General features: G+C 24.9%; 1 protein-coding gene across 3 annotated transcripts; it reads left to right on the top strand.

Moving 5' to 3' along the window:
• The first annotated feature begins 2691 nt into the window (after positions 1–2691).
• On the top strand, positions 2692–20732 carry LOC113551665 (furin-like protease 1). Of its 3 annotated transcripts, XM_026954043.1 has the most exons (12): positions 2692–3020; positions 3234–3514; positions 7750–7848; positions 9682–9822; positions 10157–10285; positions 10373–10921; positions 11007–11214; positions 11388–11505; positions 11598–11890; positions 12099–12494; positions 13439–13603; positions 20251–20630. In XM_026954043.1, the coding sequence occupies exons 2-12, from the start codon at positions 3359–3361 to the stop codon at positions 20628–20630; spliced, it is 2634 nt and encodes an 877-aa protein (XP_026809844.1). In that variant the 5' UTR covers positions 2692–3020; positions 3234–3358. The 3 variants fall into 3 exon arrangements, with proteins under 3 accessions (XP_026809844.1, XP_026809846.1, XP_026809845.1); XM_026954045.1 differs by lacking the exon at positions 12099–12494 and having other exon boundaries at positions 2696–3020; positions 20251–20732; XM_026954044.1 differs by lacking the exon at positions 2692–3020 and having other exon boundaries at positions 3359–3514; positions 20251–20732.
• Positions 20733–20965: the final 233 nt, after the last annotated feature.

The following is a 20965-nucleotide window of genomic DNA, read 5'->3' as shown; positions in this document are numbered from 1 at the left end:
TAAACGTTGACTGGTTAGTAAATTTAGATTGGAAATTAATCATGAAAAATAAACCGAAATATGTTCTGTGGACGCATAACAGTTACTATTGGCTTCTACAAAGGTTTTGGTTTTAGGTTAAGAGAGTGAATCCGGAATTTTGGTAAGTAGAACTTTTCGAAAGGTTTCCTGGGTGTAGTTGGTGTCTCGCATCCTTTGATTCAAGACCAAAATACCGACTCGGAGTGGAGCCTAAACATGAAGCGTGGTGAGGCAAGACGAGAGTATGGAGCTAACATAAAAAAGGGGTGGTCACCGTCACCTCTAATGTATAGGTTTAGCGCCACGTAAATAAGTTTATCATTTGTGATTGTAAAAATAGCCTTAATTAATCTAAATATTTTCGAAAATTTCATTTAGTGTAGTACCTAAATAAAAATACAGTAGAGCCTCTATCGTTCACCCTCGGCTGGTTAGCCACTTCGGTTGATCCGATCGTATAAGTATTATCAATATTTAGTATATTGTATATTATTTTAAAAATTCATTTGGATTTACCGATTCATAATAGGTATAGGTACATACAATTATTGCTGACAAACCCCCTATACAAATTTCACACATTGATGAATAACATATGCGTATCACTGTGTATTAGGAGGAACCTCCTGATAAATATTGAAGCTTTTTTACCAAACGATTATTTTTTTATTGACATGTATAGAAAAAAAATTGTAAATTTAATAAATCTATAAATAGCTCAGAAAAAATTCAAATATTTTGAAAATTATTTTATGTGTAGAAAACGCTAACACAAATATTATATGAAAATCTCGAGTACCTAATTAAGGCTATTTGTTATCAAACTACATAAAAAAAACAAAATCAATTTTGTCAAAAACTCGTTTATTATAAAATTTCCCGTTTTGACTATCTCCCAATTTGCGGTCTATCATCGTTTTATTATGTACTACTTAACTATAAATATTATTATAATTTACGGTCTACTAATGTTTTGTATACTACCATAAATAAAACCCTCATACTGGTATTTTATACCATTTTATGTTTGTACTTTCCAATAACTATCATCGATAAGATTTTAGACTAATAATTAAAGGTAGATAATCTAGGTACTCAATCTACATCATCAATCATAAGCGAGCCATGTCAAGGTGATGATTTACTGTCGACATAAAAATAGCTTAAATGGTTTAGTGTCGTTTGTGGTGTATATAATTGAATAGTATAGGTAGTAGATTATAATCTATAATCAACTTTTTAAAATGCTCGTAAAATTATTTTATGGCACATTTTTAAGTAAAGAATCCACTGTTATTAAATACCTACAAGATTATGGCCTGTTATTATAACTTGTACAACATAATGACACAAATGTGATAGTTTAACTGTATTGAATAAATCAATAAATGACCGAGGAAAAGTACGAAAAGTTTTCAATATCAAAAATATCAAATAAGTAGCGAAATAAAACAAATTACATTTTTTTTTTTTTTGCTAAAAAATCAATTATTTATATATTAATTTATAAAATGTAGGTAGACTGCATACTATGGTAGACCACGTATCGAAGAATAACCCCCATTTTCCTTGATTTGTATTTTTTATTCCTGATTATTTTAAAAAATACTGGACATTTTTAATTTTGGTCTCTCTAAATTACAAATTAAATTCTTTTTCTAACCACCCTCAACGTTGAAAATCGAAGCATTTTATCAACTACTTATCGTCTACATATACAGAAACAACACGCATCATTTTAAATCAAGTCATGCACCGCTCCACTCAGAATTTAAAATGAATAAAAACAATCTAATATAGGTATAGCTTGAGACGCTCGAGTTTTTGAGTAAGTTGATATGTTTAAACGAGAAAAACAATTGGAGGGGAACAAGGGCACACGCAGCCCGCAGGTAAATACATTAAAAACTAAAATAACATTAAACAAAATAATTAATAAACTTATTTAACAAGGTATTAAAAAAATAAAAATAAAAAGGAGGAAGTAAATAACCACTAGGTACCAGGAGTGTACCTGATCATTAAAGAAGTCACTGTAATTGGAATACATAATACATATATGTTCTACCTAACTATGCGTTAAATTGTAATTTAATGGTAAATCAATGCATAGGTGCAAAAAACGATTTTTAACAAAGTTATCAGTTATATTTATCAATATGCATATTTTGTATGATATTATAGGTCTTTAAAATTTATACCGATGTAGTAGGCAAAGTAATTTATTTTACTATTATCTAGTAATACGGTAGTTGAACTCTTGAACCTTAGTTTAATTGATGAATAAATAGACAATGCATGTTGTATAGGAAACAGATTGATTTTCAAAAACCGAAAACAGAATGACTCCATTTTTAATTGCATTTAAAAAATATTTTCAAGTGTTAATTTAATAGTTTTCACTAATAATGTGTGAAAATACTTTTATTGATCACTCTGTATAACTTAACTACCCAAAGTATATTATCATATTATGTAGATAGGTAGGTAGGTAGGTAAATACCTACTACTCTACTGGGTATATGTTTTCGTGGTCACTACATACGCATTGTCGTCGTTATCTACAAACGGTAGCTAATCGGTTATCAGTTTATCACTTATCAGCCGCGGACCGTCGCCTCCGTGTGAAGGTGAACGTATTATTTATATGCGCACACGCACACACCAATTACCGAATCCCAGCAAGTTGTCAGCAGTAGCGCACTGATAGCGTTTTAGTGCAAGGTGCAACGAACAAGTAGGCAGCAAGCTCGCCGAATCGTTAAAATTTATTAACCTAGCTGCTAGCTAGCGAATAGACTATAATAGTGTCGTACCGTTAGTAGTTGGCGGCGTGTGTCAATTCTTCAACTCGCGTTCACTGTTCTGCCGACAATATCACCGCCGCCGTCAAACGTTTTACGTCCGTCACACTCGCTGACGTCCGCTAGTATCTATCTACACCATGCAGTCAGCGCCAACGGGCCCGACGTCGTCCATAAGTCGATTGTGACGCAGATGTAAGTCGTTATTGTTTTTTTTTATTAACTGTTTTCTTAAAATTATTTCACTCTATCTTATGATCGTCAACTTCATCACGAGTCGATATGTTGATCGGCTCGAAAATGTGACTGAACCATTCCAAAATGGGAGATATATTATAGTATTGTATACTGTATAGTGTCTTCGAGACCGTTGTAATGAGTGTTTATTGTTGTCTCTTGTTGATTTAGTGTGAAGCAGCGTATCATACGTAACCAATCAATATGATGACTATTATCCTCATTCGTTTTGTTTGTTATACGACTGATGTTGAGAACTGAGTCTTGCCACAATTGGCCGGTGTTGGGCGAGCGCCATGGCTGCCTGCACGGTTTCATTTCTATTGTGGACAGTCGCATTACAATGGATTTCAGCTCAAGACTATTCTTCTCAGTGGGCGGCTCACATCGAAGGTGGATTAGAAATAGCCAAAAGAATAACAGAAAAACATGGATTTGTTTTACTAGGGGAGGTAAATAATCTTGTTTTATTTTATCAATAGACATCCAACTCTCTCATTCAAAAATTTTATTCTATAAATCAAAACAACCTATAACATTTTCTATTGATCCTGAGTTATTGATCTGGTTAACAATATTGTAACTGGTGGGCTGTCTAATGACTACCAATGCTTAATAATAATAATATGAGAACAAGACAAATTTAACTAAGTTTTTAATTTTCATGTAATTCAGTATTTTGTTACTTTAACTTCATTTTGATTATTTTGGTTAAGTATATATGTCCAAAAAAAGGGGTTGTTAATTTTTCATATTTTTTATTTTTTTTTATCAGTTAAATATTGGTTAAGTACTTCCTAAAAAATTAAGAATACTTATTAGCTTTGTAGTAAGGTCAATTAAAAATAATAATACTTTTCAAATATGTTTAATACCATAATATATTATATCTTACATAATATAGTTTATCCTCGAGTTCACCTTTATTTTTATTGTAGAGTTAATAATTAACATTATAAAATACACTAAAAATCTAAAACCCAGTAATGCTTAACCTTCATCCACTAGCTAGGATGTCAGATTAGCCGTCTTTTTGAAATTGTGTGCTCATTTTTTATCTAATGCAGCGGTGATGGTATCACATATTCTCGAGTTACACTCTCTTCCATAAGATAACAACTGAATATTTTGTTTTAATTTATATACTATAAACAATTATGTGGTAATATAAATAAAGAATTTTAAGAAAAAATAAGCTTGTTGTAACAAAATACATTGATCCTAATTGTTTCAAAACTTGTAGGTTTTACTAAAAATAAAATTAATTTAATGACATAAAAAACTGACGGTCAAATTGCTGTCCTAACGATTGGAAATGTGATTTTGAAAGGTGCGAACAGATGAAAATTAAGATAAATGTGCAAGACAAACTATTTTATAGATCAGCTTATATTTGAGCATTAAAAAGGTTCTAATTTCTTTTGCAAAATGCCAATAAATGTTATAAATTAAATAAAAATTGTATCATATCTTGTAAATATGTAACATAATATCTTAAAATCAATTATAATAATTACAATAACATAGATCATTTAAGTTAATAACTAAATTACATAACAATATACATATTACATAAATTACAAATATGCATCACATCGTATATTTGATATTTTCCTGTTTATGAGACTACGGCTATTTTCGCGACTAACTCCCAAGACTACCACAGTTGTTTTGTGAAACACCAAAATCCTGTTATCTAAGGCTACCAAAATTTGCACATTTTCCTATTATCACAGATTACCTTAGTTTTATTTAATACTTATATTTGTATAATGCACCTGCATATTTGATTCTTTGATATTTTTTTAATCAACAGATATTGTTTGGATGGCTATATTCGAATTATATGTATAAAAAAAAAGGATTTAAATACCCAGTAATCATTTGTAATATATTACACAACACACACTACATATGTTGCGTACAGTCACTAAAAATAATAAAATAATAATTATAATGAATACAAAAATAATAGTGGATATCATATAGCTAATTGTGTTAGTCCCGATAAAGGAGGTAGTCTTGGGCGGTAGTCACGAAATTAGCCGTAGTCTAGTATAACAAGAAAGTACCATTTTGGTAGTCTTAAATAACAGGATTGTGATGTTGTCAAAAATCATGGTAGTCTCGTATAACAGGAAAGTACCATATATTTTTATTGAGTATTATTAAAAATCTTAACTGATTGCAGCATATAGGTTTTTTAATATTAATTTATATATGAATACTAATAGACAATAGGACTATCATAATGTATATTAAATGTACTAATCAGATGCTTTTTCATAATAAAACTAATTGTACAAAATACAATTAATTTTATTACATATAATAAAATCAAATGCATTTAAACTATTCACATTTTATAGACACTTTTTGTATTATTAATTTTAATATAATAAATAATCTTAATTAATTATGGTTGGTGAATATTTTTATGAACTAGGTATAATTAAAAATATTTATTCAATATTTATAAATTAAAACTAATTATATAAACTAAATTTAGAAACAGGTCTGTTGTAATATCAAATACATAAATATTATTAGAATTTGAAATTAGTTAAGTAAATAAACCTGTTGTAATGCATGACATTTATAATCAAAAAAAAAAAAAATCCTTAGTATGAATTTTATTAGATTTACCTACAATAATTCTTAGTTAGCATAAATAACTAGGCTATAAAAAAAGATAAATTAAATTGTGGTGTTTGATTGTTAATTTTTACCATCATATAACGAATGCAAATATTTTTAAATACAATTTTAATATTGTGTATTTTGTTTCCATTTTATATATATACATTTGTAGTAATTGGTATATACATAATAATGTAATCAAACCATATTAAAAATAAAACTCTTATTTTATATTACAATTATTATGATGAAATTTCTTTTATAAAATAATAATGTAGTTCTATTGAATACATTATAGATGGTACTAGAATTTGTTTAAAGTAACTATTGACAGATTCTATTGCTTAAAACCCCACTTAAAACATACTTTGCTCTACTAAGCATAAATATTTCTTATTTAGTCTAACAAGTAAAAAATATAAAATAAAATAAATATTGTATTATAATAGTATTTAATTTGTAGCAGTTATTGATAGTATTAGTAATTTATTAAATCATAGAATAAACTATTCAAATCTACAGATCACCTTTAGCCTATGACAATAATATTATGACCTATGTATAATCATTGGCCTTTAATTCATTTTTAGAATTTTACTAACTTAACTGTTTACATGTAGTTGCTTAATACTTATTTAATCTACATCTTATCAAGTAAAATTTTTGATGTATTAGATATTAAGTAGTTAAAATGTACTCATAAAAAAAAAACTAATTTATCTCTAAACAATAAACATAGGTACTATTCTATACTATAGAGCAGTGGTTCTCGATCTGTTTAGTACCGTGACCCAAATTTCCTCCGAAAAATCTTTTGTGACCCACATGGTTTCACTTTTCAAAAATAAGTTATAAAAAACAAAATTTGTATTATGTATTTAGTATTTTATAGATTTATAATTCAAAAAATTGTTCGCAACCCACCAAAAATTGACTTACAACCCTCCAGTGGGTCGTGACCCACACTTTGAGAAACACTGCTATACAGTATGATTTACCAAGCATGTTTATCCCCACCTTTTCCTTTGATAACAAATTTATTCAAATTCTCTTTTTTTTTTTTTTTTAATTTTTAATACCTAAATCTAAACTTAATGTTTTTATAAAAATTATATTTTTAAATTCTTAATCTTTATTATACTACTTTATAATGTTGTGTGGCGATAAGAACTTTTGTTTTTTAAATGAATACTCAATATTATTTGAAAATATGTTCTTTAAGTATATTAAATAATTTAAAAAAAAAAAAAACAGAATTTGAATTTGAATAAATTTGTTATTAATGAAAAAAACGGGGAAAATCAGATCTTGAATGATTGTATTATTGGAAAAAAAAAGGATAAGTACTTATGCTTGGTGAATCAGCCTGTATAATAATTATATTTATGTATGGAATATTTTAAATTATTTTTACTTAACCAATTGCATTTAACTTTAATACTTTCATTCTGAATGCTATAAAATATGTTTTTGATATTTTACTAAATATAACAATACAAATGTTTCTGATGTCTATTAAATTAAAATATCTATTTAATACTAAACATTATTATTTTTGATAAAACAAAAAACCAAATCAATATCTACAAACTATTTTTGAATCTATTTGGTTTTTTAGAATTCAATTATGGGATAAAAACAAGTAATAATTAATAATTAAAATAAAAGTTCTATTTTATGTTTCAAATAAAACAATATTAATAGTAATCTTAACATTTTAACTATTAAAGTAAATCTAAATACACATAATTACTTTTAATACCACAAAAATGCTCTTCCGTACTCAAATGTTTTGGGAAACACATTTCTAATATATTAAATAGGCTTATTATATAAATATGGTATAGAAATATTTAAAAATAAATAGCTTCACTTTCAAATAAAAATAATATATATAGGTCCATAAGTAATATTATATATCCATTATGTGGATAGACTAATGAGTCTCCTCTTTCTCTTATGCCTTTTTCAAATAATTTTATCATACATCATTTGTGCAAATTGTATAATAAAAATAATGGATGTACATTAACATAAATTATTTCAGATATTTCCAGACTATTATCATCTAGAACACAATCATGTATCGAAGCGATCAGTTAACCCAGGGCTTGAACATCATAAAAAATTAACATCTGAACAAAATGTAAGTAAATAAATTTATTTAGATGCTATTTTTATTTTGAGATTTACATAAAATAAGTCTTATTTTTGATTTTAATGGTTTTATTGGCTCTGTTTTAAGTTTAAGAGGCAGCAATATTTTGTTTTTTCGTGGAAATATTGGTCTTATAGTTGGCTGTTTGTCATTTGTTGATTTATTTTCCATTTCAAGTACACTTATTGGAATAGTATTTGTGATGTTTGTTGGAACTGAACTATCATTTGTGATATTTGTTGAAATTGGATTGGTGTAAACATTATTATTTTGATTATTTAAAATACAATTTTGCTGATATAAATAATTATAATAATTTAAATATTGTTCTAATACTTGATTATATGATTGTTCTTCACCGACATTTATTGATTTCCACTGATGAGTATCAAAAGCTAACTAAAAAAATATAAGTACAGGTTAATTTATTTCTTAATATATTAAAATTCATTTTTTTTTAATTGTTTAGTTTAGTACATTATTAAGTCATAGATAACTGATTCAACTTTTAAAGTTAACTGTTTGTTTCTGTTTTCAGATTTTAGATTTCTTTCATTCTAATTGGTGATTAAATATGAAAAAAAATTAACTTATCATGTACCAAGCTAATGCTTAAGGTCAAATTAATATAACTGAATTAATAGGATAAATTAAAATATGTACTAAAAATAGTATAATAATTATAGATCAATAAATTATTTTATAAATTAAGAAGACATCAACCCACATCTCCATTGCATTTTGTTGTCCCCATCTTTTTAGCACTTAACATATTCAGTATTTAGGTTCAGAATTTATGAGTACAGTGGAACCTCGATTATCCGCGCTAATGGTGGGGAGGGGGTCACACAGATAAATGAAAACTACGGTTAATCGAGATTTCAAGAAAAATATCATTAATACGTTTGTCGATATTGTGTATTATGTAATATAAAATGTTCAATTATAACTACATATATATCTACAGTTCATACTTATTTTTAAATTTTTGGAAGAGTGAGCACGGATAATCGATGTTCTAGTGTATTATTAAATTTTAATATTTTACATACTCATAATTCACTTAAAAGTTAAAAATATTCTAAAAAGACAATGAGAGAACACAGATAATTATCTTACCTTCAAGTTTGATTGTAAGTCAATTCACTAATATTTAGGCTAACAATACAAAACTGGAACTACTGAACTTAATTATTGTTGTTACCGTATTATACGTTAGTAAAATGGAGACAACATATGTGGGTAGACATCCTCTAAATTCTAAAAAATATCCTTATTAATATTTAATTTGAGTATACTTGTACAATATATTAAAACGTATTTAATATAAAACAAATAATTTATGATAAATTAAAAATATTTATGACAATATTTTTATTAGATCTCTTATATAATATTATGTTTACGTACCTACTTATAAATTATTCTATAAATTATATTTTTAAACAAAAAGTATTCAAATGAATATATTTTCATTAGTAATATTACTAATATATATTATATTGTTATTATATTTATAACAATGTTACTAATTTACTATACCTGGTTAAATGACAGTACTGCTACAACACTATTTAAAAACAAAAGATGTATAGAATTCATGTTGACCATTACTATTTGTAGTCTAGCCCATAAATGAAAAATATGTGTCTACTTTTATACATGTTTGTTCTTATTTATTGTATTATAATTGTTTCTTTAGATATAAACAACATATTTATCTCTTTTGCTTTCTCTAAACAAATGTTTAAAGAAAAGTGCCAAATCACTTTATTTGTCACGTAGTCTAAAAAGTAAACACTTTTTTATTTATTTTTTCAGGTGAAGTGGGCAAAACAACAAAGAATTTTAAGTCGATCAAAACGAGACTACTTAACTTATGTTCGAGATAGCAGAAGTTCAAAAAGATTTGCAACTAAGGGAGGATTAAATGATCCAAAATGGCCAAAAATGTGGTATTTAGTAAGTAATTTGAAATAGAATATTATTCTTCATAAAATATCATAATATAAATCATAGTTAACGATTTTAATACTCTTTATGAATCAAATATTGAGTAATAATATTATATTATAATATGCAAACATTGTACATAATGTTATTTTTTTACCCTGTATAATTTAAAATTGTGACGACCTTGTGACTCGTGTAAAATGTCCTTGAATGTTTTTAATTTCCTGTATCTACTTTTTTCAATGTTAATTATTACTTATTAGTTATATTATGAATTTTATTAATTTTAATACATTTATACCATTATAATATGAATAACCTTCTAAATTTTAATATTATTTAGAACCGTGGTAGAGATATGGATATGAATGTTCAAGGTGCTTGGGAAGAAGGGATTACAGGAAAAGGATCTGTTGTTACAATATTAGATGATGGCTTAGAAAAAGACCACCCAGATCTAATAAAAAATTATGTAAGTCTAATTTAAAAAAAACAGTTCCTGGTTAATCTAATAATATTAATTATAAATAAATATGCCTTTGTCAAATGTATTTAATAGGATCCCTCAGCTAGTTATGATATGAACAACAGAGATGAAGATCCAATGCCTAGATATGATCAAATGGACACAAACCGTCATGGTACTAGATGTGCTGGAGAAGTGGCAGCAACTGCTAACAATTCTCTGTGTTCAGTTGGTGTTGCATTTGGTGCGAGTATAGGTGGTGTTCGAATGTTAGATGGAGATGTGACTGATGCAGTTGAAGCTCGATCTTTAAGTTTAAATCCTCAGCATATTCACATCTATAGTGCATCATGGGGTCCAGACGATGATGGTAAAACTGTTGATGGGCCTGGTGAATTAGCTACTCGAGCATTTCTTGAGGGTATATCAAAAGGCCGGGGTGGTAAAGGATCAATATTTATATGGGCATCTGGTAATGGTGGCCGTGAACATGATAATTGTAATTGTGATGGATATACAAATGCTATCTGGACATTAAGTATAAGTAGTGCTACACAAAATGGTCATGTCCCTTGGTATTCAGAAGCTTGTAGTTCAACTTTAGCAACAACGTATAGTAGTGGAAGTAATTATGAAAGCCAGGTAATAAAAAAATACATTATAAAGTAACTTAAAAATATTTAAAACTAATTAATTATTGAATGAATTTTATTTTCTAAAATTATAGATCATTACAACAGATCTTCATCATGAATGTACTAGTAATCATACTGGTACATCTGCATCCGCGCCATTAGCTGCAGGGATAGTAGCTTTAACATTAGAAGCTAATAATAAACTAACTTGGAGAGATATGCAACATATTGTAGTGTTAACAGCCAGACCAACTCATTTATTAGCTTCTGATTGGATTATTAATGGTGTTGGACGAAAAGGTATCTATGCATAACAGAATTAAATTATTATTTGTTATTTGGATATTAAACTTTTTAACAATACTTAAAAAATAACTATAACATATATTTATAGGAAAAAATAAATAAAGGCTATAAATTGATTTAATATGTTAGTCTTGCATTCATATATTAATGATTAAATATTTTTTTAGTGAGTCATTCTTTTGGCTATGGTTTGATGGATGCCACTACAATGGTAAGATTAGCTCGTAAATGGAAAACTGTTCCAGCTCAACATATTTGCAATGTTACTGCTCAAGTTTTTGAAAAGTATATTTGATTAAACAAATATTTAATACATTTTTATCTTGGTTTAATAAATTATTTATTTGTAATTGTTTAATGTTTAAATTATATTACAGACCAGTACCTGCACGTAGCACAGTTACAATACAACTTTTAGTAAAAGAATGCAATAGCGTGAATTTTTTAGAACATGTTCAAGCTAAAATATCATTAACAGCTAGTAGACGTGGTGATATAAAAATTGATTTGACTTCTCCAAGTGGTACTAAATCAACACTACTTGCTCCAAGAACTCATGATAATTCTCATGCCGGATTTCATGTGTGGCCATTTATGACTGTACATATGTGGGGAGAACGCCCTTTTGGTATTTGGCAATTGACTATTCATAATGAAGGAAAATTATTAGGTAAAAATTTAATTTATATATTTTTAACTAACTTATTTTTTGTAAAAATAAAATTTATAATACCGTCAATGAGGTTGACTAAATAATAATAATTATAATACATTTAAATTATGTACATATTACTAAATAATGTTTTTAAATGTATCATTTATCAAAGTTCTATAATTTACTAACAATCTATTGCCACTTACAAATTAATGTGCTTTAGGTCGATCTTCTTTACACGAGTGGTGTTTGATATTGTATGGTACTAAATATTCCCCAAGGACATTATCTCCTAATATCTATCCTGTGGAACAGCCACCCAAACCAATTCCTCGAAGGAATTCCAAAAATACAAAAAAAAAATCAAAAAAAAGTAAATCACAAAAACAGTCTACCACTCCAGTTAGTACCCTGACAAAACAAAATGTTTCTAGTTATAAACCAAATGTTCATATTGTTCTATTTCCTATTAAAAATTCATCCAAATTGTCTCCTACACTAACAGACAACATCCAAACATATCCTAGCAGCCATAGACTCTACAGTTTACAAAATGTGGATGGCAGGCAGACAAAAAAAAATTTGTCGCCTGAAAGAAACATATCACCTACAACTTCAGGCAAGAATGTCAGCATGGAAATCACAATTTTCTTTGCATGCCATGCTATAATTATAGTTTAGTAATAAAAAAAATAGGTATCATTTATTATTTTGCTTATTTTAGTCAAATAAATGTCTTTATATTTTATTACATCATAGGGTATTTATTTTATTTTTGTAATCATAAAATATTATTAATTAATTAATTTAGTTGTGTTGAATTATATTAGTTTATTGTAAAAAGTATGTTTTATTGCACATTATTACTTAATTGAAAAATATATTTGCTAACATATTTATAATTATTTTAAAATTATAAAAAGTTATTTCTTATATTTCTTAAACATTTCAAATTAATGCTTTTTATTTAATTAAATTAATTATTAATCTACAACGTATTTAGATTTTTATTTAAAGTTGAAAAATCTAGGCACACGTTAGCCTACTATAGTTCATATATATATATATACAATTGTGATTAGTTATTTTTAGTCAGCACTGTGATCATATTTAAAATTTGATTACCTACTTGTATTTCCCTACTATTGTAAATCAACAATTTATTTACAATAATACATCATAATCTAATCTAATATTTTTTTTATAGTTCCTTTTTTACTCTTTATTCACATACTTAATTTAATTTTAATTTTTATACATATTTGTATTTATAACAAAATAATAACTGTTTAATTGAATATATCATTATTCATTAGTCATTACCTAATACTTATGCTAAAATGTCTATTTTTCTTATTATTTCTAAATATGTTTTCAAATTATTTCACATTTAAATAGCTGTAGAAAATAAAATTACAATTTCACAATTTTTAGTTCACCACTTATGTTGCCAATATATAGTTCTTGTTTGATATTTTGATAATTATAGTTGTTTGATTGTTATTTAATTAATAAATTTATAGACTGTACTTAATAAATTAATGTATATATTTTTGGTTATAGCTACCATGACTGACTGGGAAATGGTTTTTTATGGAACAATATTACCTCCAGAACAAACACATATACTTCCTACTATGAATATAAACCAAAATCTGACATCAGAAGATGAACCTGAAATAAATTTCAAATCTGGAGAATGTCGCGTGACCACTGCTAAATGTTTAGGTTTGTTATTAATGTTATGTGCAATAATCCCTTATTTTTAACAGGGTAAATAAGTTAAGGTTTAATTAAGTCTTCCCATAAAAGTGCCATATAAATTGCTTCAGGCTTTAAATTTTTGTAAGGCCCATAGATAATTATAAAAATTATATTCATTTTTTTTATTTTTATTTTTTTTTTTTATTGATCTTAATGTTTACTCTCAAGTGTATTGCAATGATAAATTTAAAGTTGTTTTAATATTATTGTAATATAGATATAATAAATAATATTATATATCTATGGGTCTTGAATTTTACGTTTTGAAGCATTTGCAGTTTTAATATTTTTTCCTGGTACTTGTTTGTTATAACTCGTATGATAATGAGTTAGACATTATGTGAAACACGATTTAAATAAATATTAACAGTTATATAATCAATTTAATGAACTGCTTGGGTTCTTTAGTAATTGGACAATTACTTAAATGAAAGGACGATAGATTTACATGGATATAGATAATTTCATGATAGCTAACTAGTTTTATTCACAATCACAGAGATCAATAGATGATATACTAAAGAATCTGACTAATATTATAGAACCATTAAGTACAACCAAGGCTGTATTCAGACCACCGGTTTACTTAGGTCATTTGTTTGGGGTTTGTGCTTACAAAAAAATTAAAAATCCTTAGGAGCCTCGGCTGTAATTTAGGTAATAAATCTCAACTACTTTTCAGAACTTATTTATTTATTAATATTGTATCCATGTATTGTCATTTATAAATTAATTATTAGTTTTTGTATACAAGACAAATTTTTCTTTTAAAAATCATGCCTAATCCAAGGATAAATAAAAGAGCCCTGAAAATTTAGTTTGCTTAGCGCCTGCCAAAACTTAGTACAGTCCTGAGTACAATAAACAAGTACCTATTTTCTTTACAAATATATTAGTTATTAATAATACATTGTAATTAATAAAGGTTAATGGATATAAATTTTTTCAATTTCTTTAAAACATAGGTGTGCGCATGGATGTAGTAGGGTATGCTTTTATTGCACCTGACTAAACCTGCTTTACTTTTTAAATGAGTAGTTTGAGTTGAACTGCTATCCTCTAATAAGCCTTGTAAAATTTGCATATTGGGGTGAAAAATTTAACTAAGGAAAATTCTAAATTATTAATAACCAATATGTTTCCAATTTGTAGTATTTACAAATATTTAATTTATAATCATACATGTTTGATAGTTAAAAATAATTTATTACTTGATAAATTTTTACAGTAGTTTAAAAGTTCTCACTTGGTTCAAAAATATATCTAACTCTACTTTATAATCAATTGTATAACCACAGCCAAATTTTAATTATTTATTACTAGTTTTAGTTTGAGTATTACAATAACTATATTTTATCTAAATAAATATATTAACCTTTGAACCTTTTATAAAATATTTTGCTGTTTGTGAATTAAAATGTTTTCTGCACTTAACCTAAAACATGGCACACACCTATGCTTTATTATATTTACCATATATTTTGTATGATTTCCCGTGTAAGCAAATTTTATTTTTAGTTCAAAAAGTATGAGTAATTCAATATAAATGTAATTCATTTAAAAATTACTTAATTAAATATAAAACTACGAATTGAGGAGTTTAAAAGTACATACTGCCAAAGTTTATGTTTACATGATGTGTTTTACCAAAAATCAATTTTTTTTATAATTGTTTTAACAAGGCGTAGAAAGTTAATTTGTTTTTCCTGTTCAATTTAAATATGATAATATGTACTATATACTTATAATAAAAATGTGAATAAAATATATTAATTGGTTACAAAAAAATCAATACATAGCGTACATATTTAGGTAATATTAAATCATTTTTTATTGCATATTTATCTAAATATTTTAAATTAAGGATTTTGTAAATTTAGTGACCATTCAAATGTACCAACTATTTTACATCAATAATTATTAATTATTATCATACATTCAAACATCCATAATATTATAATATTTAGTTCAATGATAATTTGAAAAAATAACATGATTTAGAGACTCATTTTGAATTTGCATAAAGTTATTTTTATATCTTAAAAATATTAAACATATTAATATACTTTAGTACTTCATGCAGTTTATGCTATTCTGTAGTTTTCAAGCTATACAAGATATAATACACTGTATTTTCTTGACTAAATTGTAATAATATTTCTTAGTAGATAATATAGCTATTAATATTGGACATTAAATATTTGATTGCATTTTCATCATGTATACAATTTAAAAAAATAAGAACAAAATAAATAATAATATATAACATGTATTTATTTATAATACATTTAAGGGAGCTTTGTTCTTACATACTTTATAAATTACAATTGCCACTATTTACTAAAAAAGTTTTCTTTAATTTTCTGCTAATAATAAATTATTTACTGCCAACACAAAATATTTGTATTTCAAACTAAAAATTATAATTTGTGTGCTTGAAAATTTTATCCTAATATTTTGAGATTTAAATCAGTTAGATTTCAGATATATTTGGTTTTTTATGTTCCTATCTTGTCTTTTAATTATTATTTAACTATCTGTGATACAAATACAAAAATGCTGAATACTAGTATTATCTTTGTGAACAATTTTATAAAACAAAACTGGAAAAACATTAAGAACTTTTAATTTTATATCGTCTGACCTTTTTCAAACTATATCTTCCTGGCTATTTTTCTCTTTAGTTAATTTTAAAATCTTAAAATATTATTTTCTAATTAACATTTAACTTATTGCTTCTTAATTAATATGGGCTATATTAAATTGCAGATCCATTTTATCTGTACTTGAATGTTAATTAACAAAATAATAATGGTGCTCTTATTATTAAATATTTATAACCATCGACTAGAATAAACGACTTGTACATATATAATATTCATAGATCATTATATGTATTTATTGATTTATATTTTGATGTGGGATAAGCCCAATTATATCATTCAAGTTACAATATATTTATAACAATACATGCAAATATAAAATATAAAATATTTAACATTTATGAAAAAGGTACAATAATTCTAACTATATAAATCTCTAAAGAATGATAGATTTTCATTTTTTTCTAAGTGTGGAATGAAAAATTATTTACACTTTTTTTAAAACATGAAATTATTTCAAAAATATTAGATTAACCATAGTGTATTTTTCAAACAATATGTTTAACTATATTTTATACAAAAAAATAATTATTTATCATAAATCTAATATCATGATATATGAATTATGTTTCTTATTTAAAAAAAAATATATATTTGAATTGAACAAAATTGCAATATAATATTGTTTTATGAATATATTCATATATATATCGATCAAAAAAGTTGTGTTTCAATATTAGAATTATTTTAATATTTATTCCCATTAATCTTGATAAATCTATTTGAACTTAAAATATTCATAATTATGGTTTTATTAGTTGTAGATTAATAATAGTTTTTTTTCTAACCTATATCTACAAGCAAAATAATATTTGTACAATTGTCATAATATAATAAAATATTAAATAATATATTATACATTTTTATGATATGTGATATTACGACTATGCGTAAATTGTTCTACACAAATTAATTAAAAAGTAAATATATGTTGTTTAATTTATAAATACATTTAAGAATTGGTGTGATATATTTTTAAGTCTGTATAGTAATACCATTAAAAATGTGTTTGAATTATTTAAAAGTTTTTTTTTTATCTTTTAAATACCTATGCTTACTTTCTGTAAAAGCATCATGGAATTTTAATGTATATAAACATTAATACATTTAAATAGTTATAATTTTAAACTTATGATTTGGTTTATATTGCTTATAAATTAAAGTATGACCAATTGGTCAATTGGTACTGAAAAAATTACAAAACCAAAATTTCATTGTGTTTAAATAATATTATATTTTCAATCTTAGTATTATATAGTACTAGATCACAATAATGAATCAGCATAATATATAACTATTAATCTACTTCATTCTTACGTTTCTGTAGAATATTTTTTCAATGTACCATTTAAATATTGCCATTAATAAATACTTAATTAGTTTTAACAGACCTTTTTAAAGAAAAAAAATCATAAACATATTTTTTATATAATTATAGTTATTTATTGGGTTAATTTATTTTAGAATAATAAGTATAATTATTTTAAGTTATAGTTTAACTCTTGACTAAATAGGCATTATAAAATTGTATATTTCATCAGTGACTTAGTATTATTTTATTGTTTTCTAATAACAGTTCTAGTGATTTATAGTAAATTTTCAATGGTACTACAATTAATATTTAATATTGTTATTACTATGCTATAATAGATAATAACAAAAAAAATCTCCTTTCTATATATAGTTTTTATTTTTCTATGTTCAAGTTTGTTTTGTATAATTTATATTCTTCCTAGCTCATAATTGGCAGTATAGATTATAGATTTCAAATATAATGACATAAGTTATAACTTATAATTAGCTGTTATACATATAATAATGATTTAAGTTTTAAAATTAAGTGATAGAAATTGGTTTTGGTGTGTTAATAAGTCATGTTTTAATTGTAATTGAATGCATTTCTAAGTTAATATAATTTTGGATAGCTACTTAATTTGTCTAAATCAATTGAATAGATATAACTTTGCCAAATCAGTATTATAAAACATTAATTATTAGACATAATATGTAAATATTTTATTATCAATATTTTACTCTCGTCAATACCAAAGTATGTTACGCTCAAAAATCTGTTTATCTTGTAAATAAAATTATTACGGTACTTTCAAAATATTTGTGTTTTTGAAAAAATTAGTATTTTGATTTGTGTTGTATTTTCCAAATAAATTTAACCAGCTAATCTATATGTTTTTCCATTAAATACCTGAACAGTTATACAGATAAAAAAAAAATATTTTATTTAACATGTACTGTACTATTTAAAACAATAGTTTTTCAAGTATTTAACTTGGAAAAAAAAACAATAACATTTGTAAATTTTAAAAATAAATAAATTTATTTTTTTTATTTATCAACGATTTATATGAAAATCATTCATATAATTCATAATATAAAATATAACACGTTTTTACCTTAGATAATATTAATTATGCAAGTATACAAATAAATACTAAAAATAATTAATATCATTAATTCATGAGTGAGATATTAAAAATAGTACAAATAACTTTTTTAAATTTGAGCCATGGTTTAAGTATACTGTGTATATTTTCTAATTTGTTGAGATTTAATTTTTTTATAATCAATAATTACTTATTAATGTTTGCTAATTCAAAGCAAGCTTACTGATCTTCTACATTTCAGTTTGTAATTATTTTATTTATCATCTTTAATCAAGAACATTGTGAAGAAACCGAGTATTTGAGATGAAGCTGTCTGATATTTTTAAGTGGAATGAATGATTTACATAAGTCCTATGGTTATTAGTGTCAAAATTCCATTTATAGTCTTAAAATTATTTAGATATTAATTGATATATAGGTTTATTTAATTGAATACTGAATTAATATTTATATTTCTAAAAGTTTTTAAGTTATTGTTACTGTTCATTAAAATTTATGAAAATGGCTAACAAGTACACAAATTTGATTATATACCTAATAATTGTACATCTCTTGAAATAGTATTTTATTGTTATTTTTTTATCTTAAAATTATAAAGATGAATTAAATTTATTAACCCTTAATATTCAACAACAATAATATATATTAGTTTTAATAATGCTAATACTATGATGTATAAAAATATATTATTTTTGAGGAATCAAGCCTTGATATTGTTTAGTTATGTTGGATTGTTCCAATTTAAAAAATAAAAATTATAGCTTATCTTTTCAATGACTAATTACTAGTTACTTTTAGAATAGCTTAACCTCTAGTTTAACAACTTTTAAAAAAGATAAAATGTTTTATTGATATGGAGAAATTGGCTTACATGTAAAACAATTTAATAAAGCAACATTAAAGACCTAAACTACCCAGTGTTAAGTTATGTTGCCGCCCCAGGGCAAATTAAAATATGCCACCCTTAAGTAAATTATAATTCAAAAATTTTCCGCCCGGGGCTATTGCTCCCCTTGCCCCCGTTAAACACGACTCTGAAACTACCTGTTTGTCTGTTTTCTGATATTAACTCAATATCATTATATTTTAATTATAACTTGATTAAAAAATTGTTGTTTTTTTTTTTATTTTATGTTTATATGTGTGAAATTATTATTTTTCAAATCAAAACTTTAGTATCAAATTTTACAATAAATTGGGTTTTATTTTAAAAGATATGTGTTTAATTTTGAAAAATAACTATTAATAGTAAATTATTATATTTTTATCTATTATCTTGTTTAAAATAAAATGTAAAACCTTAATCAATTTCAACTCTCAGAATCTAAATACAAATTTGCTATTTTGCAACTAATGAAACTTCGCGTATTGGAATGCAAAATGGGCTGTATTATTCTAACATCAATCAAATGCTTGCGGTGAGTGTACCACACAGCTTTGCTTTTAATTTTTAGCACTAAAAATATTGAGCTTGTCATAATCATAGCTTTATTAAAATATCATGGTATTTATGTATTATAAAATAACTGATTTTAATTAATTGCAGAATGTGCATTTGGATATAACATATACAATGGTGAATGTACTGTCAATTGTCCGGTCAAAACATATGCAAATAACAATGGTGTATGTTCTGATTGTCACTATACATGTTATAAATGTAATGGACCAAATGATTATCAGTGTACAACTTGTTGGGGAGATGCAGATCTGACCCATGCCTTAGGACAAACTTACTGTTATTCAAAGAATATTAAGCATTTACTGGACGATAAGACATGGCATATAATAGCAACAGTACTGCTGATCATCAATATATTTATATTACTTATATTTTGTAAAGGAGGAGTTTTTACAAGATATAAGCCAGGATTAGATCATGGCGATTACAGACTAGCAAATCAAATTGAAGGTGATGATTGTTGAACAAATTTTAAAACGTAATTTTTAACCTTATTTAATATTCAAATTTTTATAGTACTGTTAAAGAATTGTGTTTTAATAATAGACATAAATGTCAAGTAATTAAAAATTCATATATTTATTTTGTTAACTATTAAAGTTATAGTAAATTGTATATTTTATCTAAAAACTTATAGATGTTATTTTGTTTATTATTTTTGTATAAATTTATTTATAGATTAAAAATAAATTATTTATTGAATACTTTAAGCCATAATGTGTATATTACTTATCATCAAAATAAAATGTATTTGATACAATATTATTGATTGTATGTTACTATTAATTTTTAATACAAA

This window comes from Rhopalosiphum maidis, chromosome 2 (assembly GCF_003676215.2).
Source record: "Rhopalosiphum maidis isolate BTI-1 chromosome 2, ASM367621v3, whole genome shotgun sequence".
NCBI lineage: Eukaryota > Metazoa > Arthropoda > Insecta > Hemiptera > Aphididae > Rhopalosiphum > Rhopalosiphum maidis.
The sequence above is the reverse complement of the archived record's forward strand: the minus strand, read 5'-3'. Positions and strand labels throughout refer to the sequence as shown.

Coding starts and splice junctions, on each gene's coding strand:
- LOC113551665 (XM_026954044.1), top strand. CDS start 3,359: ATGGCTGCCTGCACGGTTTCATTTCTATTGTGGACAGTCGCATTACAA. Junction 7,849..9,681: donor AATTAACATCTGAACAAAAT/GTAAGTAAATAA, acceptor TTATTTTTTCAG/GTGAAGTGGGCAAAACAACA. Junction 9,823..10,156: donor GGCCAAAAATGTGGTATTTA/GTAAGTAATTTG, acceptor AATATTATTTAG/AACCGTGGTAGAGATATGGA.